The following is a 21,861-nucleotide window of genomic DNA, read 5'->3' as shown; positions in this document are numbered from 1 at the left end:
CACATTCTTTCTGTCTTATGGTAGAATTAGACATATAGTTGTGAGATAGTCCCTTTAAGAATATAGCTATCACTGCTAAGCACATAATAGATGTTCAGTAAATGTCGAACAAATGGCTCAATGTTTTCATTTTTCAGTATATCATTGTGCTAGTCATGTTCTAGTTTCACACAGTTCCATAAATCAAAATCAGTACATTTATAAAGCATGATTCAACCTAAAATGTTAGTGTACTTAGGCTTTATTAGACCAAAGGAAATACTTTGTGAAATTTAAGAAATTACTTTCTTATTCTCTGCTATTCAAAGTGGGATTGTGTTGGAAACTAAAACCTTTAATTCCATGTATTTTAACAAGATCTGTATAAAGAATTTCTGTTAGTAATTTGTACAAATACAAAACCAATTTTCTTCCATATCAAATGATTTTTAATATCAATGCCCACGTTAGAGCTATAGTTAAAGTTAATGGTATAAGGATGATAATATGTCCAACTGTGGAAGAAATTCAAGTCCTTCTCCAAATAACAGTGTCATATGCCACAACATATAAAAGATAACCATGGGTGAAAAGCAATACCTACCAAAAATAGTAAATCATTGGCTCATTAAAGTCCAAGGATTTTTAAAGCCTACAAGATATAAACTTTTTTAATTGTGTGAAAATATAAATGTACTATCTTAACATTCTTAAATGTATAATACAGTAGTGTTAAGTACATTCATATTGTTGTACAACCAATCTCCAGAACTCTTCATCTTGTAAAACTGAAACTCTGCACACTAAATAACTCCTCATGCCCTCTTTCTCCAGCCCCTGGCAGTTATCATTGTACTTTCTGTCTCTATAATTTTGACTACTTGTAGGTACCTTATGTAAGTGGACTCATACAGTGTTTGTATTTTTGTGATTGGCTCATAGCACCTAGCATAATGTTCTCAGAGTTCATCCATGTTGTGGCATTTGTCACAATTTTTCTTCCTTTTTAAGGCTGAATTACGCTGCACTGTATGTATATATCCCATTTTATTTATCCATTCTTCTGTTGGTGGACACTTGGGTTGCTTTCACCTTTTGGCTATTGTGAATAATACTGCTGTGAACAAAGATGTATAAATATATCTTTGAGACCCTGCTTTCATTTCTTTTTGATATACCCAGAAATGGAATTCCTAGATCATATGGTAGTTCTATATTTAATTTTTTTAGGAACCTCCATACTGTTTAACATAGTGGCTGTACCATTTCACATTCCCACCAACAGTGTGCAGAGATTCCAAATTCTCTGCATCCTCACCAACACTTACTTTCTGGTTTTCACTTTTTTTTAAAAGTAGTCAACATAATGGGTGTGAGATGATGTCTCATTGTGTTTTCAATTTGTGTTATCCTAATGATTAGTGATGTAGAACATTTTTTCATGTGTTTACTGGCCATTTGTATATCTCTTTTGGAGAAGTGTCTATTCACATCCTTTACCCAGTTTTAAATCAGTTTTGTTGTTGATTATGGCTTTAGCTTACAATGTATTTTTAAAGAACTTATTTAGTGTAAAGATGTTATATTAGTAATCATGGAAATACAAATTACAATTCCAGTGACATACAATATTTACCCATTATGTCAATTTTTGGCAAGAACGTGGAGAAACATAATTTCCTACATTGATGGGTAGAAGTATAAATTGTTATAGCTACTTTGGAGAGCAAGTGGGATCTATCCATTTGGATTTTAAATGTTTCTGCCCTATAATCTAACAACTCCATTTCTATAGAAACACTCTCACGGGTATACAAGGAGATATGTACATAGCTGTACATTGTAATATTGTTTTTAATTAGAAAAAAAACCCTTAAAGTCTAACAATAGCATAATTAATAAAATATGAGTGAGGTTGATATATATGTACTGTCATAGATAGATCTTTTAACATGGTTGAATAAAAAAAGCAAATTGCAGAATGATACAATTAATATAATACATTCGTGTTAAAGCAGACAAAGCATTATTATGTTTTCTGTGGAGATATATATTTATAGATAGATAGATAGTTAGATAGATATAGATAGATATATATATTCAGAAAGATCTAGAAATGGTAATAGTGGCTGCACAGATGGACTGGGGTTGGTCCTTACAACTCTGTAATTTTCTTTTTAATTTCATAAGGGAAATAGATCCATGTTTTACCTGGTATTTTTAAACATATTTTAAAAAGAAATTCAAAGTGGTATAGCTAAACAAATATGAAGAGTTTGGCCTAAAATTTGAGATGCAGTTTGGTGGAGTGAATGCTGTGTTCTTAGCTTTGCAGACCCAGAAATTGAATTTTAATAGTGTAGCCAGAATTTATCTAGCTCCGAAAAGTTTGTGCACACTCACCAAACCATGAAAATTCATGGGTGTTGGTAACCAAAGGGCTAATCTATTAATTCATTAATTCATCATACTATACTGCTAGGGAGACCAAAATAATCATATCTACTAATCAGTATGCCCTATCCCATTATGAGAAAGTCTAAAAGGTTATTGTTAGAAGGGTTTTATTGTGAGTATAGAATTAAATTAAAGCAAGGGAGTTAGATTATTAGATTGGCTGTTTTTAAATTATAGTCATTTTATACAAGCCAATCTCCATTATAGGGTTACCTGCTGAGGAGACCTGAAGGCTTGCATCTGACGGTCAGCATCTTTTCCCTGGATGTAGTTAGATTTTTTGATTTCGACAAGTACAGTTATATCATGTCAGAAAGATGTAATACAGATGAGTTAGTCAGTTTCTTTACCTTAGCAACTCCAATGTTGTCTTCTTAAGCATACCATGGTCTTATCATAGAGAAAAGAGAATGTGATGTTTATCAGTAAACATTTATGAACCTTTTAGAATTGACATTTTATACTGGCTTTTTTTTTTAAATTTCAGAGTTTTTAATATAATATTTTGTAGCGTAGTTAAACATTTTTTCTTTAATTTTTCAATTACAGTTGACATTGAGTATCATTTTATTTTGGTTTCAGGTGTACAGCGTAGTGGTTAGACATTTCTATAATTTATGAAGTGATTCCCTTGATAATTCTCATACTCTGTGGCATCATACATAGTTATTACCATATTATTGACTATTTTCTTTATGCTGTACTTTACATCCCCATGACTATTTTGTAACTACTAGTTTGTTCTTAATCCTTTCTCTTTTTTCACCTAGCCCCTCAACCCCTCATCCCATCCATCAACCATCAAGTTGTTCTCTGTATCTACAAGTCTATTTCTATTTTGTTTATTTTGTTCTTAGATTCACATATAAGTGAAATCATATGGTATTTGTCATTTTCTGTCTGACTTCTTTTACTTAGCATAGTTTCCTCTAGGTCTGTTTATGTTGTTGCAAATGGTAAGATTTCATTCTTATAGTCAAGTAACATTCTATTATATATTTCTACCACATCTTTATCCAATCGTCCATTGATGGGCACTTAGGCTGCTTCCATGTCTTGGCTATTGTAAATAATGTGGGTTCCATGTGCACTTGAAAAGAATGATGCTGTTGCTTTGGGATGAAATTATCTAAAAATATCTGTTAAATCCCTCTGGTCTAATGTGTCACTTAAGGCTTCTGTTTCTTTGTTGATTTTCTGTCTGGAAGATCTGTCCATTGATTGATGACAATGAGATGTTAAAGTCACCTCCTGTGACTATATTACTGTTAATCTTTTGCTTTAGCCTGTCGATATTTGCTTTATATATGTAAGTACTCCTGTGTTGAGTGCATAAATATTTACAAGGGTTGTATCCTGTTGGATTGATCCCTTTATCATTATTAAATATCCTTCTTTGTCTTATTATAGTCTTTGTTTTAAAGTCTATTTTGTCTGATATAAATATTGGTACCCTTGCTTTTTTTGTTTTCATTTGCATAATATACCTTTTTCCTTCTCTTTCAGACTGTGTGTCTTTTGATCTGAAATGGGTCTTATGTAGGCAACATATATATAGGTCTTATTTTTCTTATCCACTCAGCTACCCTATGTCTTTTTATTGGAACATTTAATCCATTTACATTTAAAGTGATGATAGATAAGTATATAGTTATTGCCATCTTATTATTCATATTTGTCTTCTTTTTTTCCCTTCTTCTCGAAGAAGTCCTTTTAACATTTCTCGTAATACTGATATGATGATAATGAACTCCTTTACCTTTTTCTTGTCTGGAATTGTGTTGGGTTTCATTGCAGTTTTAGAGCACTATCTTATCCTGATCTTGTTTCCTCCAAATTGAGCGTAAACTTTATTTGGGGCTTGCCTCAGTTACATAAGACAATTTTGATTCTCATAAATGCATTCCTTTTTTCATTAGCTCTGAACAGATTAAAGTGTTGATAGTATGGGAGATTTTCTATCCTAAAAGGACTAAAATGTAGATTTATTAGTTAGGAAATTATACACTTTATAAGTAAAGTGTATAATTAAGATTACAAGCAGCTTTAGGTTTGAATCCTGGCTCCGCCATTTACCACTTTCCTTAAGCAGATCACTTAACCTACCTAAACATGGGCTTTCTCATCTTTACAAAATGACTAATTTTTAAGGTAAAATTTACCATTAAGATTATTTTCTTAATAACTTACATTTTCATGGACTACTTTTTATTCAGCTAAACATGAATTCAGCTCCAACTTTCATCAACTTTCCTGCAAAAGGGAAACCTAAACGAGGTGATACATATGAGTTACAGGTGCGTGGTTTTTCAGCTGAGCAGATTGCCCGGTGGATTGCTGACAGAACTGATGTCAATGTAAGTTTCTCTACTTTGTAGAAAGTTACTTTACCATGATCCCTTTTGAATCTTACTGAGAGATCCTAACTGGTATCGTCCCCATATCATTGAGATAATAATAGTTGGATAGTCCCTTTATAAGTAACATATAACAGAATCATTGTGCTGAAAGAGCGTGATTATAAAACATCCTTTATTGCTTTATTGAATTCAGCGTGGAAACCACTCTTTTGACTTTATTAAGTCCATGGACTCTTTAGTTGTACTTGGCAAATATTTCTTAATCTGAAAGATGTTATGTTGTGGTTAAACAGAACATTGTACCTATTCCATCCTGAATTTAGGATTCATTGTAGACTCTTGAATAGGATGAAAATAAAAAGTATGATTTTTTTCCTGCAAGTAATCACACTGATTGTGGTTGCTTTCATATCAAATTATTTTGACCTATATAATTAATTAATAAATTTCATACTTTAAAATATTTTTCTCTCCATTAGATTAGAGTAATCAGACCCCCAAATTACGCCGGTCCTCTTATGTTGGGATTGCTTTTAGCTGTTATTGGTGGACTTGTGTATCTTCGAAGAAGCAATATGGAATTTCTCTTTAATAAAACTGGATGGGCTTTTGCAGCTTTGGTGAGTGAATTTTAGAAGAAAATTGTTTGAAGTAGCATTTTGTTTATTAATAGTGGAAAAGGATTTTATATATTTTTTTATTTTTTGCCTTAAAATCAGTTTGTTTCTTTCATTATCTCATGAGCATGACCAGACCTTAGAGGATCTAATTGTACCCAGTTTTTGTTCAACCTAAATGATAGAATGTCACCCCTATGAAAATCTGCAGTTCTTTTGAAAATATTCTTGTAAAAGGCTTTTCAGTATTCAATTTTGAAACTTGTGTCAGCTTATTTATAATTTTAAAATTTTTAAATAATTTTTCTTTTAAAGTAGATATTGATTCTTGTGATCCTTGTGGTGAAATATAAGCCTTAATCAAGAAATCACTCATATATAGAATATAAAACTGAAAGCAACAAATGAACAAGACAAACAAAATCTCATAGACACAGTCAACAGTTTAGTGATTACCAGAGGGAAAGAGAGAAAGGGGAGGGTAGATAAGGGGTAGAGGGGATCAAACATACGGCGATGGAAGGAGATTTGACTTTGGGTGGTGAACATACAATGCAATATACAGATGATGTATTATTGAATTGTATACTTGAAACCTATATTACTTTATTAACCAATGTCACCCCAATAAATTTAAATAAAAAAAGAAATCATCTGAAAAAAATCGTTCTTCATATATTGTTTAAGCACATGCACTTTTCATATACCTACCACTTTAATCAAGGTGGGGGTGGACAGCGTCACCATGTTATGTGAGTATTTCATTATTTTTTGTTTCCTAGTGTTTTGTGCTTGCTATGACATCTGGTCAAATGTGGAATCATATAAGAGGACCACCGTATGCTCATAAGAATCCCCACACAGGACATGTGGTAAGAGAAGTCCAGGATTCCTTTCGATTGTATACCAAAGTTAATCTTAATGATTATCCTGTGAGACCAGTGTCAGTATATGAAGGAATTAGATTTAGTTTTGAATTTTCAATCTTTCTATTAACGAACTTCAACTGTTGAAATCAGGATGCAGTTCTCTTGAAGTTGTAAAGTTCCTTATCCTATCTGGTGAATCCTTTTGACCTGGCTGAGAATGAAAGTTAGCCTTCAGCTAAATATATTAATCAGGTACTTGTATATCTACTGTTTCTAGGCACTGTGCTAGGCATTATTAAATATAGTAAACAAAAACAAAGTCTCTGTCTTCATGGAGCTTACATTATTGTGCCTTATGGTCTCATACTCAGAAATACTAGTTTTCTTATATATTCTGTTGTTGAAAAAATAGTGTAACTACAGTAAAAAGACAAAAACACAGAAATAGCTTTTATTTTAGCTAAATTTATTTGCTGATGACTACCACAAACCCAATGCTTACATACATACGGTGAATTAATAATTCATGGGGTTTGAAAATTGTCCATTTTAGAATTAGGATGCCAAAATTTAATGTATATTTAAAGATTTAATTCCGTCTTTTTTTCCTCCCCAGAATTATATCCATGGAAGCAGCCAGGCCCAGTTTGTAGCTGAAACACACATTGTTCTTCTGTTTAGTATCCTCTCTATAATAAGTCCTTGGTGCTGTGTTTTAATTTATTTTATTCAATTAATTTATTTTTTTGTTCTGGTATTCTCTCTACATTTGGTTGAGGCTGCTCTCTTATTAATGCAAATCATAATATCTTTGGAATCATATTACTATGTTATCTATCTTAATCAGCTAAAGACCACCAGGGACAAACCTGCAGTCTCATAAAGTCAGGTTTATTGGATCTTGCTACAAAGGAGATTGCATATCAGAGGAACCAGAGGAACCAAGGCACACATCTTACCTAACGAAAGACAGAGTTGTTCTAGGATTTGGGGGAGGGGTGAGGGTTAGGTGTAATATAAATGAAGCAGTGTTTTGATAAGCTAAAAGCAAAACCAGGCTAAGTATAAAGGGGTCAGCATCAGTTCTGGACTGTGAAATAGACAAGGTTCTGTTTCCTGGAAACAACAAACTTTAGATAAATGTGGGATTTTGTCTTGAGAAACTCCTTATTTGAAGCTCTGTACTTTGGTTGTAAATTGAGGCTGTTTAGAAATTGTAAATTGAGTGTCTTAGATCCTTCCAGTCAAGAATGGAATGTCTAATTTGAGCAAGTCTCTGATTTTAGAGATTATTCTTCATTGAATAAGAAAACAGTAATTTTAAGTATAAAGAAAAAATCAAAATCCCTGGAAACACCACCTCTAGTAAATGTGTATATCTTTCCCCATTTTATTTTACTATGTCAGTGATTTAATAGAGATATTTTAAGGGAAAAATTCTGAAAAAAATTAAGCTTTTGCTTTCAATTGAAGGACATTTGGGAAAATATTTCCTCAAAACAATGTTCTTATATAATATCAAAAATAAATTTACTGCTTAAAATTCAGCCTGGAGTCAGGAGACTTAATCTATTCAGCCATGGAATGGTGAGCTGAAAAGATTAATAATAAATACCTTGTCTCTATGATAAGAAAGAAGATTGCAAGAAAAATATTACCCAAACCTTATGTTTTTTTCAAATTCTAAAATTTATTTTTATTTAATTTATTTAAACTAAAAAACAAAAAAACAATTCACCCATTTCTCCCACTTCCCACCCTTACCTTAGGAAACCACCAATCTGTCCACTGTATTTGTGAGCTTGGTTCTTTATATACATATATTTAGATTTTACATTTAAGAGAGAGTGTTTGGTATTTATATTTCTCTGTCTGACCTATTTAAAATTATTTAAAAGTTTAAGTTGAAAATGTTCATTTATAGCTTAGTGAATTAAATTATTATACCTTGGAAAATTTTCAGTTTCCGGAAATGCTCTTAATTAATTGTACTTTGAAATTGAAAGGTGGAGCAAAAGGGCAGTTAAAATTGTAACATAGTAATTAATTGATATGTAAATTGTTGGTTATTTAGCTTTGTCTTAAATTTTTAAATATAATTATACAAGTTTAAAAAATGGGAATTTTCTTACTTCTTCCTTCTGCCTAAAGGTTAAACATTAGATTAAGGTTTCACATACATTTAGAACAGATTGTAAGCCTGTTGGAATATAGGATTTCTTGTAACTTTGGTTAATAGGATGCAAAATAGAAATTTTTTTCAAGGTGATATTTTTTTTCCTATTTTGTTTTTGCTTTTTTGATAGCGGTTGGGAAGATAATATTTTCTGAGCAATTATTTTGCTAAATGTTATGAATGCATGATTTGTCTACAGAGTTTATAGTACTGGGACAAAAGGACACATGTACCAATTACAAGGTAGCACCTTAAGTACTGTGTACTCAGTATGGTCATAATTAATAAAGCTATTTAACTTTGTTAGAGGTAGAGAACTTTACAGAAGACTTAAACCCCCCTTTTATTAGTGGACACAATGCCTAAAGACTCAAAACTCAAAGTTTGGTAAGAATTTTGATAGAAATATTGATAAGAGTATAATGAGATTATTACTAAATAGTAGTTATGATTTTGGAAAATATCCACATATTTACCATTTTTTAATACTGTACAATTTACTGAGAAATTTATAAAGTAAACTAGATGATAAATTGTCTGATCTAAGCAACTTTTAGTACAAATTAGTAGTTGATAGATGGTCATGGCGATAGGGAGCACAGCATAGGGAATGCAGTTAGCATTAAGGTAATGGCTAGGTGGAAAGCTAGAGGAAAGAAAAAGCAATTAGGGGGATCATTTTATAAACTATATAAATGCCTAACCAGTGTACTGTATACTTGAAACTAATAAAATAAATTTAAAAAATAATGACACCAAAAATTATATTTTAAACTTTTTTTATTCGAAATATTGTATTCATGCAAAAAAAGTTCACAATTTATAAGTTTGATGAATTTTCACAAAAGGAACACAACTGTGTAACCATCCCAGAGCATCAGTAAATTAATACATGTGGAAGTACGTCATAGCTCTTGATAAGCGAGAACAGCACACAAAAACCTTGGTGGTATGTTAGGAGATGGAAACCTCATTCAAAGAAAAAGCACACAAACCATGATACAGAAACAAACCATTCCAAAAACAGGTCTCTGCCTTTAATCAAAGTACCCTGTAACCAAAGTCTATAGAAATGATCAATTTTTACATGTACCTAGCTATAAAGAACCTCAATACGAAAAAAATAATCTCTGGAGAAGACGACTTGGCTAAGCAACTAAAAACATGATGAATGGGCATCATCCCTAATAAGAGGCTATTGAAGAGAGAGTGCAAGATGGTAATGAAGGGATGAATAGACAAATTATAGAGCCAGTTATAAATTCAGGCCTTATCTGAACACTATATTTCCCTTTCTGTTTAATTATACCCACATGCGGTAGCATACATTGTACATGTATGCATGCATAATTATTTGGGCATTTTTACCTGCTGTTCGTATTCACCAAACTGCAGGATGAATCTCTCTTTTCTACTAGAATACATTCTATTTTCTTTAAAATTTGATTTTGCTTATTTTAGCATTCAACCCATACCATGTGTTACCTATTTGCTTGAGTAGGTCTATTTTGCATTTACATAGCTTCTATATTAAGCTGAATAAAAGTGAGCTTATGGCATGTGGGATTTTCTTTTTTTATTAGATAAGGATGAAATTAGATAGTTTAGTAGTAATTTGCACTTTAAAAGTTAATTGTTGAAATTCTGGAGAATTTTTCAGAAGTTATTTTTCAAATAAAAATTTGTTGCTATTCTTGCTAAATGGTGGCTATTTCAAGTGTGTACTTTTTTGGAGGGTGGTTGAAATATTCAAAATGTCTATTTAATATTTTTAAATATGAGGTTGAAACAAAAGTTGAAAGACTGTCCAGGAAGATTATTTCAAAGTATAATTTCATGAAAACTCACTTCATCTATAAGTGATACTGAGACATTTGTTTAAAATGTCAATTTTGTTTGTACAAATGAAGTAATTTTCCCACCTTAGTATTTTTTGTTATATCTTTATAGTAAATAATTGTCATGCTATATAGACACAAGCTTATTTCAAGTGTTTTGTAATTAAAAGTTGTGGTTTCATATATTCATTTTAAATTTTTTGATGAAAGATTAGGAATAGTACAGTGGTATATCTTTTGTGTCTGTGTGAATTTCTCCTTAAACAATTTTTCTAAGATGGTGGGGTTACCTTAGGGATGGTGCTTTTATGTGAAGCTGCTACATCTGACATGGATATTGGAAAACGAAAGAGTAAGTCATATCATATGCCAAAATGTAATAATTCTTCCTTCAATACAGAAAAAAAGAATGTCTTCTTAATCACTTCTCCCCCCTGGTTATAAATATGTTATTTTACTTCTTTACTATTATAAAAGCAATATATGCTAATTTTAGAAAACATGGGGAAAAATAGGAGTATGACACATTTGGAGGTAGAATTACCCATTATTCCATCATTATAAAAACTAATAATTTTAATATTGTAATACTGTTCTTTCCATTTGTAAAAACATCTTTAAAACTGTATATAAAATTTTGAATTTTGTACTCTTTTGAACTGGAGTTAAATAATTCACTAATTTTCCTCTACATAATTTTAAATTTGTACTCTATACTGTTATTTACTTAACTGTTCTGATTTTAAGCATTTCGCTTTTTTCTAACTTTCATTATAATAAATAGTTCTTCAGTGACTATCATAGTATATTAAGCTCTCCTCATTTCATATTAATTTCTTAGAGTCCTAGAAATAGAATGACTGTGTGGTCCTGTGTATGAGTATTTTCAGTTCTTTTGATGTTTTAAACTGATGATGCCACATTTGTTTCCCTAAATGTCGTAATTTAGATTTCTATGAATAATATTTATGAACACTTGTTTCACTGTAACTTTATCAGCAATAGGTAACCTCATTCATTAAAAATGTGTGTGTGTGTGTGTTGTCTAATCAGATAAGGGGTAAATCTTATTTTGTACTTCTTTGGTTATTAGTGAAGTTGAATATTTTCCTAAATGTTTATTAGCAGTTTGTGCTTTTTCTTCTGTGAAATATCTTTTTATCTTTTGCCATTTATCTATTAGAGTCTTAGTCCTTTTCCTATTGGTTTGTATGGACTTTTTATGTATTAGAATATTCACACATTGGTATTTGTTACAAAGAAATGCTAACAATGTAATTTTATTTTACTTATATGAAATCTGTGTAAGTCAGAGTTTTCCTGTGATAATTAAAAAGTTAAATGTCATCAAAATTAACCTAGCTAAATATATTTACTTTTTCTTATAGTAAAAAGGATGATGACATTGGATTTCAAATTTAGGAGATATTTATTTTGCTGAATTAAAATGAAATTTTACATATTAGAAAAACATAACACATGTATCAGTTTTTTCTTCAGTCAATATACATCTTTTAATTGCCTGACTTTAAAAATTACCTATTTCAGTGTTCATGATTAGGGTACTACACTGCTGGCATGAATTTAAATTGTAAAACATTTTGGTGACATAATGAAATAATCACAAATAATAAACATTCCTTTAGCACTTACTATGTACCAGGAACTGCCCTATTTTTAGATATGTAAAAAAAGTAGAATACAAATGTATAGAGTGATACTGTATAAATATTTTATGTGTACATTTAATTAGGAAAAAAAAACTACAATGAGCATGTATTAATACTCAGAAAAAATATTTTTAATGTTTACATTTTAGCCTCTAATCATATTGTGTGGAAATTAAAAAAGGGGTAAGAATTGTTCCCTAAATAAAATAAAACTAAAATTTATCTTTAGTATTAACCAATAAATATGTTACACTAGCACTTACATTGCTGTAGCACACATGCTTTCCAACATCCCTGCCTTTATACTTCTTAGTCTTAGTCCAGGGACTCAGAGAGTCTCAAGTTATGGAAATCGTACTTGAATATTGTAGGGTCAGTATCTAGACTTAATTAAGGTCATTAACTGCTATGTTAAACCACAGCATCTGAGATTAATGGAGAAAGCTATGAATTTAGGGCTAAGAATTGCGTTTTTTTCCCCTCCATTATTCAAATGAAGAATCCGTATTTAATAAGTTCCTCATATAGGCAGTGAAGTTACCTATGCATGAATAAAGTACTTTCAAATGAGGCTGTCACAATGATGTCATCAGATGTCTTTAAGTCAATATTTATCAATAATACATTAAGGCCACTTTTAAGGATTTAAAAGAAGTTTAATAAGTGATTGAATGATTTACTTGCCAGTAGTAAAAGTGTTTCTAACACTAAATTCTTGACTGTCATGGCTTTAAAGGAATTCATTATTTCATAAAATTAAATTACACAACTCTGTAAATGAAGCTACCCTATTGTAACGGAATAAATTAAAGAAGGAAGACTCCTGAATATATAAGAATGAGGATAAAAATTGTTGGTTGGCAAATTGAGATTTACCAGTTAATTATAATCCTTGTTTTTCACTCTTGGATTAAAATTTATGCCCTGGTCCTTTATTACACTTAACCTGCTCATTTTACTTTCCTTTTGTTTTTCTGCAGTAATGTGTATAGCTGGTATTGGACTTGTTGTATTATTCTTCAGTTGGATGCTTTCTATATTCAGATCTAAATATCATGGATATCCATATAGGTATGACTGCTTCTCATTTATATACCGATAGCCTATATTTACAATGATTACAGTTGATGTTGCTTTATAATATTTTTTCCTTCTTTTTGCTTTACCTCTAGACTATTCTAGCTTCTAAAGTAAAGAAATAGGTTTTGATTCCATTTAGGCATGTTGTATATAAAAATTAATATAGGATAATTATGATATAATGGACAATAAATAGTATGTGATTTCTCAGGAACATCTTTCAGTTATTCTGACATCACTTTTTTCTCACTTATACTTTTCAATGCTCTCTAGGTGGCACAAACATAATGTCTGATTAAAATCCAGTTTGTAGAGAGTATAACAAAGTTTAAGAAGGTCTGATTGGCTTGAAATGTTCGTAGAAATCTCTAAGGCTCAAAGAGGAAATTATTCTCCTGGTTATAAGTTTTTGATTTTACTCTGTTAATAGCCAAGAGAAATGTACCTATGTAATGGAGCATGTTGTGAGTTAGTTTTGTAATCTGAGTACCAGTTACTATAATTCCTATTCTTTTACTATAACATTGTTCTGTTGTATAAAGAGTTATGAACGCTAATGGTAAAGTATATCAGGTAATATTTTTGAGATACAAATTCATTTTTCATATTTTTAACAAGTTTTCAGTAGATAATTTTGAACATCTTCCTGGTTGATTCATTACATTGTGACATTCCTAGATGTCTTTTGATCAATGAACAACATAAATTAATCTTCTTTTACATTTTTTTCTTGCAAATTTATTTAAGACCAAAACCTACTAGAACTTTGATTCTTGACATAATCTTCCAACTTTATACTTTTATTCTTCTGTGTAAGTATATTTTAAAATATTTTCTCCTTTGTAGAATACTAACTGAGATGCAAGGATAATTTGGCTGGGACTTCTGTTACTTTCTGATCACTGTGGTTGAGTCAATTTTTAATTGGTGTTTGTCTTCAGGAGATATTTTAACTTGAAGTTACATCTATTTTTTTTTTCTCCTAAGACTACTTAGTCTCTCTGGGTTTCTCAATTTTTGTTATTGATACTCCCAAATTTTTTATACATTCACCCAAGCACTCTGATCTGTTAAAATCAAGTATTTATTTCAAGTAAAGCCTACTTTTCTTTCAGAGAGTAACAGATTGATATATATTTTTGTTTCAGCTTTCTGATGAGCTAAAAGGATACAGAGATATAGACACTGGATTAACGGAAGCTGAAAAATGAAAAAGTTGTGTGTGTGTGTGTAAAGAAGAATACAATTTGTGTATTTTGTATTACCTCTTTTTTTTTCAAGTGGTTTAAATAGTTAATCATTTAACCAAAGAAGATGTGTAGTGCCTTAACAGCAATTTCCTGTCAAAATCATGAAGTATTTGTATACAATTTTCTTTATTTTCAGTTCCCAGTGAACTTTATGGAACATTTAATTTAGTAGTATTAAACATAATATAAAAATTTTAAAACTACTTCATTTTAATTAGAACAAGATTCGAAACTGCTTTAGTTAACTTCTGGCTATCTAATTTTATATTATCTTATCCAGAGGTGGGGGAAGACAGTTCTGACCAGGTGTTCCTGCATATGCCTATTACAGATCAATTATATCAGGAATCCATTCTTAGCTTTTCCATTTTGCATGCATATGTATACTTTTCACATCTTACCTTTTGAGTAGAGAAATCATATGTGCTGTGTGGTCTTCTGCAAGTGGAACACCATTCCTCAGAGTACATGTCTAGCCTTTTAAAAAAAAAGACTAGCCAATCCTCCTCCTCCTCCATCTTTCCTACTGATATACAGTGCTAGCAATGCTTCTTGGTAGCTGTGGATGTTAAAAAGTATCTCGATACAGGATTATTATTTCTGCATGAGTATGGTGGTAATTACCTTGTATTTAGGAAGATTTCAGGTTCTGTCATCTCCCTAGTTTTATTTAAGGCAGACCATTTTATAATAAAAATGTAGCTTAGTGCTAAAATCAGTGTAACTTAAAAATGGTCTAAAATGTTTCTGCAAATTAGAGATTGTCACTTATTTCATTTGTACCTAAGAGAAAAAGATAGGTTCATCTAGTTAAGTTCATTTCTATATTACAGTTACAACATATTTCATTAACCTTTATGTTTAGGAAAAGGACCTTCCCTAGATTGGGAAAAGAAAATCATGAAGTATTGAGTTGTTGCCTATGATTAGAAAGTAAATGTTTCTCAAAAGCTATTCTATTATTTTAGCCTTCATTTTCTCACTTTAAGTGGAGAAACAAAATAAACATTTGAATAGGTTTTGTTTGAATTTTGTCTTTGTATTCTGTCAATGGAAATAACCATATGTACTAACCAAATTTCTATGAAGAATGAAAGTTGATGGTTATCATCAAATCTAGCTGTAACCTCCCCCATAGTTATGAAGAGTATCCTGAAATGCCACTATAATGGAAATATAAGGATTGTGATTGTGAAAAAAATTTAAGAAATCTTAGAAGTATTGAATTAAAATAATACTGTGACTGCCTGCTACTATTTACCATCTAATAACTCTTCCATGTGATCTAGAAATTTTCAGAAAGAGATGGATATAATTGTCTAAAAAGAAATGTTTTATGTGAGGTTTTTTGTTTTGTTTTTTGGTTTTTGCTTGTTTTTGTTATTAGGTTTGGTGGATGGGGGGATACAGTTGACTTTTTACTCTACGGTGGAGCCACTTTTTGTTAATTACTCCCTGTAAATTGTGATTCTGGATTCCTTATCTGCTGTTCTTGTACTTGTCTCAGGCCAAATAAATTCATGCTGTCATTCTTATGAGACTTGTATTAAGATGCCCTGATTTGTACGGACTGACCAGGGGAATACTACTGCCATGTAATCTGTATAGCTCCAGATAATTTGCCATGAGCATTGAAAGAATGACAGGGGTTTTTTTGCATTTGTTTTTGTCTCTCTTAAGAGCACATTTTTCTTCTGTAAGAAGAAAAGTTACATTCTGGCTAAACTCTGTAGAAAGCAAATTTATTACACTTAGAATAGTGTTACATTTGTGGAAATTTTGAAAATAGCTTTCATACAAAGTGCCTTAAGTAGACTCTTACTTTTCTAGTAATGGTTTGAATATTATTTGTTATGCATTTTAAAATACTATGCAAAATGATTATAGTGGCAAAGATAACCAAATGTCTCGCTGTTTGCTTTTTGACCATATCAATAAACTTTTTCAATCTAAATTCTGAGTTTTTGATTAACATCTAAAGAGGGGTGAATTTAAAACACTAAACTAGAATTGTGATATTGAGATATTCCATTTTGAAATTATAGTTAAATTTCTTATTGTCCTAATGACAGTGAATTTGATAGGCCAGTTTCCTTACGTATTTCTAGATTAAGACATATTCTTCCAGAATTCCATTCTGTCCTTCATTAATGCTGTGACCCATTAGATTAGGCAAAACAGCCAGGATAAGTAGATGAATGGCTGTTTTCAATGATTGATTTAGCTTTTGTCCCAGTCAGTGAACACTGTGACTATGTAATTCCCTTTCGGTATTAAATAATTGATTTGAAACAGTTACCCAGACTGATTATCAAGTTAATTGAGACTGGACAACAGGACATTTGCAACATGAAGTAGAAACACTGGAAAAGAAGTAGAGATCAGGTTTTTTAAATAGCTTTTAGCCCTTACTCTGTTTCTGTCTAGGCATGTGACCATAGGCAAGTCATGTGAACCTCTCTGGACCTGTTTCTTTGTTCTAATTTGAGTGCAGTGGACTAAATCACCTCCGTGGTCCTGCCAGGACCACTGTTCTATGATGCAAAATATTAAATATATATTTAAATTTTGAATAGATATCATTTGTGATATTCAGGTTTGGTGTTGAATTAAATAATTGAAATGTAGGATGTTTTGCAATCAGATTTCTGAGGAAGCCGTGAAATGCTTGTGGAGGCCATTATAGCTGCGAATTTTTTAATAGGCTTTGAAATACATTTTAGCGAGGTTCCACTTGGAACCAATATGTTAATATCAGATCTTGATTTAAATGAGTTCTGCTCAGTTGTAAGCATGGATGAGATCAACAACTATAATAGTATGCTAATATTACAGAAAGTTAAAACTAAAGGGACCTTAATACCATTTAATCAGCCTCTTCATTTTGACTGCGGAAAGAAAACCCGCCCCAGAGAAGTGAAGTAATTTACAGCAAATTACTCTAAGGAAATGCCTACCAGTTTCCCATTTTACTGCAAATTCCCTATGGAATAGGTTCCACCTGGAGATACAAATTACTCCCTGGAGACATGAAAACCATAGTTAATCTATGCTGATTGCTTCCTGACATTTAAATTGCTGGGAGAGTTTCCTAATGAGCGAGGTATTACACCAGAGGGGCTGATGCAGGTTTTAGAAGAAGGGTGGAGTTTCTGGAATGACTCACTTTAATCTGTGAAAGTGGAATTGATGTGGGGAGAAAGAAAGGTTTTTATTTAGAAGGGAGGTGGGGACAATTTTGTATCTGTATATCCCTTTCTGTGTTCTCAACTTTTCCTAGGTGTAATTAGGAGAAAAAATACCAATGACTGTCAATCATAAGAGAAATCCAAATAAAAACTGCAATGAAATACCACCTCACACCCATTAGGATGGCTACTATTTAAAAAAAAAAAACAGGAAAGAAGTGTTGGCAAGAATATAGAGAAATTGGAACCCTCGTATGGCTGGGTGGTGGGAGTGTAAAATGGTACAGCCACTATAAAAAATAGTATGACAATTCCTCAAAAAGTTAAAAATAAAAATTACCATATGATCCAGCGATTCCACTTCTGGATGCATATCCAAAAGAATTAGAAGGACAATCTCAAAGAGACTTATATACCGATGTTCATAGCAGCATTATTCACAGTAGCCAAAATGTAGAGCAATCAAATGTTCATTGATGGGTGAATAGAAAAACAATGTTGTAATACATACAATATATTATTCAGCCTTAAAAAAGGAAATTCTGACATGCTACAATACGGAGGAACCTTGTTAGGACATTGCTAAGTGAAATAAGCCAGTCACAAACAGACAAAAACTGTATGATTCCACTTATATGAGGTACCTACAAATTCAAAGAGATAGAAAGTAGAATGGTGGTTGCCAGGGCCTACGAAAGGAGTAATGAATACAGAGTTTCAGTTTTGCAAGATGAAAAGAATTCTGGAAGTTGGTTGCACAACAGTGTGAATCAACACTACTGAACTGTACATTTAAAAATTGTAAAGCTGGTAAATTTTATACATATTTACCACGATTCAAAATAAAAATAAATACTATAATAAATGCCTCAACTCCAATTCCATATTGGCATATCCTCACTGACACCACTTTGTATTTGATCATTGTCTTGAAAATATGAGTACAGCTGGATAGAGTGTGACTCATGGAAATGTTGAAGCATGCATGGTCTTAAGACTTTTGGGTGACACTTTAGGGACATTCCGATAAACCCTCCCTGCAGAAGCAGTGATGATTAGTATATTCCAATGAGTGCTTTGTAAATAATGACTTTCAGCTGGGAAAAATCTTATTCAGATGTGTTGGCTCTACCTAATATCCACAGTTCGAAATGATCCATTTGGTCTGAACCTTCCAGTTTATAATACCTGGCTGTGGCTGTGTGGCTAGCAAATGCAGCTAGAGACCTGGTCTGAAGTTCTTTTTACGCCCTTCAAATAAATGTTTTCTCCCCCTCCAGACAGCTCAAATGTTATAATTTCTGGGAAGCTTTCCTGACCTCCCATGTTGGTTTCTATACCTTTCCTCTCTTTGGTGCATACTGACCTCTGCTATTCTATTTTGTAATTGCCCAGCTCCTCCCCTAAACTGTAAGTTCCTTGGGATCAGGGGTATTGTCTTACTCATTTTTGTATGTTCATTTTCTAAAATGCCTGCATAGTACATGCTTAGTAAAGCTTCACTAATTGAATAAAGAAAAAGAGGTCTTTACTGTCAAGTTTTTTCCTGCCTTGTAGTAGAAACAAATATGTAAACAAATGCAATTCTTTGTGCTAGTAGGAAAATATGTGTTATCTGGTAGATACAGAGAAGGGTTTGATCACTTTATCAGGGTTGGAGTGGGAGGGAAAAAGAGAGGCTTCTGTGACAGGAATCAAAAATTTAAAAGATGATTATTTCACAAGATAGGTTTTTAAAGTATCAAAATGCCAAAATATTCTTATCAATATATCTTTTCAGTACTTTAAAAGAATCTGAAGTCATAGTCATTTACATCCTGAGTCATACCCAAAGAGGTCCATGTTAAAATTTCTAAATGAGCAAAAATGCACCACTTTAATAACATTCTTGCTACTCTTATCTACTTGTTTTAAAATTCATCCAAGGTATATAGTTTTAATTACCGATTCCCAAGTTATTAGTAATTCTGAGCATCTTTTCTTATATATATTAGTCATCTGTATTTTCTTTAGAACCATCTAATTACAAAGGCCTCCCATGGAATCTTAGCACTTTAATGGAAAAACCTTAAAGAAACAGAGAGAATAGTAGAAAAATTTAGGAAAAAAGAGAAAGGCAGGTTTCCAGGACCCCTGAAAAGCCAACTACTTATTTTCCTCTATGGCTAGATTTCTTCCTTTTTCCTTTCTTCTTTTCCTTCAAAGATCAAATTCATTCTGGCAAGCCTGACCCCTCCTTACCTTTGAAGACTTTCACTCCTCCTTAATCACTCTGTTTGGAAAGACTCAAGCCAGAATTACAAAGAATTCTGTTTCTAGTAGATCTGCCCAACAAGAAATGCTAAAGCAAGTTCTTCAGGCTGAAATTAAAGTACACTAGATAGTAACTCAAAACCATATGAAGAAATACAGAGCACTAGTAAATATAACTACCTACATAGGTAAATTTAAAAGTCAGTGTTATTGCATTTTGGGTTCATAACTCCTCTTTATTTTCTTATGTGATTAAAAATATGCGTAAAACAATAATTATACATCTGTTAATGAGCACATAATGTATAAAGATATAAGTTTGATGATAATATAAAAGGGGAAGTGTGGAGTTGTATAGGATCAGAGTTTTTACATAATACTGAAGTTAAGTTGGCATTAATTTACATTAGATTGTTGCAAGTTTTAAATATTTATTGTAGTTCTCAAAATAATCACTAAGTACGTAATATAACAGAAAGGGAAACGAGAAGGAAATCAAAATGAAACACTCCAAAAAATCAAATACAAAAGTGAGCTGTAATAGAGGAAATGAAAAACAAAGTATATACAACATATAGAAAGTAACAAAATATCAAAAATGTTTTTCTTTATCACTAATTACTTAAAAGTAAATGATTAAACTCTAATTAGATGGCAGAGAATGGCAAAATGGATTTTTAACAACCCACAATCCAATGATAGACTGTCTAGAATAGACTCACTTCAGATGGAAAGACACAAATAAATCAAAAAAATAAAATAAAAGCATAGAAAAAGAGATTCCAAAACAGACACATTGATTAATGGGACAGAATAGAGAGCCCAGAAATAAATCCATGCTTATATGCTCACTTACTGTATGAAAAAGGAAGCCAGTGTATACAATGGGGTAAAGACAGTCTCTTAAATGGTGTTGGGAAAACTGGACAGATAACATGCAGAAAACTGAAAATGGACCACCTTCTTACACCATATACAAGAATAGATTAAAAATGGATTAAAAACTTAAATGTAATACACGAAACCATAAAACGTCTAGAAGAAAACATAGTAATATCTCTGATATTGCTATTACAGTTTCTTTTTGGACATATCTCTTTGGGCAAGGGAAACAAAAATAAACAAACGCGACTACATCAAACTAAAAACTTTTTTGCACAGCAAAGGAAATCATTGATAAAGTGAAAAGACAGCCAACTGAATGGGAAAAGCTATTTGCTTATGATATATCTGATAAGGTGTTAATATCCAAAATATATTAAGAACTCATACAACTCAACAACAAAAAAATCAAACAATCCAATTAAAAAATGGGCAGAAGACCTGAATAGGTATTTCTCCAAAGAAGAAGTACAGATGCCAATCGATACAGGAAAAGATGCTCAACGTCACTAATCACCAGAAAATGCAAATTAAAACCACAATGAGATGTCACCTGACACCCGTCAGAATGGCTATCTTCAATAAATCAAAGAACAAGTGTTAGTAAGGATGTAGAGAAAAGGGAACCATCATACACTGTTGATGGAGTTGCAAATTGATGCAGCCACTATGGAAAACAGTCTGGAGGCTCCTCAAAAAATTAAAAATGGATATACCTTTTGACCCAGCAATTTTGCACTTCTGGATATTTAGCCAAAGAAAACCAAAACAATAATTTGTAAAGATCTGTGCACCCCTGTGTTCATGGCAGCATAATTCACAATAGCCAAGATATGGAAGCAACCTAAATGCCCATCAATAGACAATTGGATAAAGAAGTTATAGTTCATATATACAATTGAATATTATTCAGCCATTAAAAAAATGAAATCCTACCATTTTCAAAGACATGGATGGACCTAGAGGTTATTATGCTGAGTGAAATAAGTCAGACAGAGAAAGATAAATACCATATGATTTCACTTATATGTGAAATCTAAGGAACAAAAAGAACAAGCTAATCAAAAAGAGACTCACAAATATAGAGGACAATCTGGTGATAGCTAGAGGTTAGGAGGTTTGGGGGGCTGGGAGAATAGGATGAAGGGATAAAGAAGTACAAATTAGTAGTTGATAGATGGTCACAGGGATAGGGAGCACAGCATAGGGAATGCAGTTAACATTAATGTAATGACTGAGTGT

The 21,861-nt window shown here is 31.8% G+C and overlaps 1 protein-coding gene across 1 annotated transcript in view; it reads left to right on the top strand.

Annotated features, from left to right (window-relative positions):
- Positions 1-14,255, top strand: part of MAGT1 (magnesium transporter 1) — a 32,681-nt gene extending 18,426 nt beyond the window's left edge. The window contains exons 4-10 of the mRNA XM_016132644.2: positions 4,653-4,793; positions 5,276-5,416; positions 6,196-6,285; positions 6,899-6,962; positions 10,574-10,648; positions 12,947-13,037; positions 14,195-14,255. Coding sequence (XP_015988130.2) covers positions 4,653-4,793; positions 5,276-5,416; positions 6,196-6,285; positions 6,899-6,962; positions 10,574-10,648; positions 12,947-13,037; positions 14,195-14,210 — 618 coding nt within the window. The 3' untranslated portion in view covers positions 14,211-14,255. The remainder of the gene's footprint in view (positions 1-4,652; positions 4,794-5,275; positions 5,417-6,195; positions 6,286-6,898; positions 6,963-10,573; positions 10,649-12,946; positions 13,038-14,194) is intronic.
- Positions 14,256-21,861: the final 7,606 nt, after the last annotated feature.

The sequence above is a fragment of the Rousettus aegyptiacus genome, unplaced genomic scaffold (assembly GCF_014176215.1).
Source record: "Rousettus aegyptiacus isolate mRouAeg1 unplaced genomic scaffold, mRouAeg1.p scaffold_m13_p_9, whole genome shotgun sequence".
Lineage (NCBI taxonomy): Eukaryota > Metazoa > Chordata > Mammalia > Chiroptera > Pteropodidae > Rousettus > Rousettus aegyptiacus.
The sequence above is the reverse complement of the archived record's forward strand: the minus strand, read 5'-3'. Positions and strand labels throughout refer to the sequence as shown.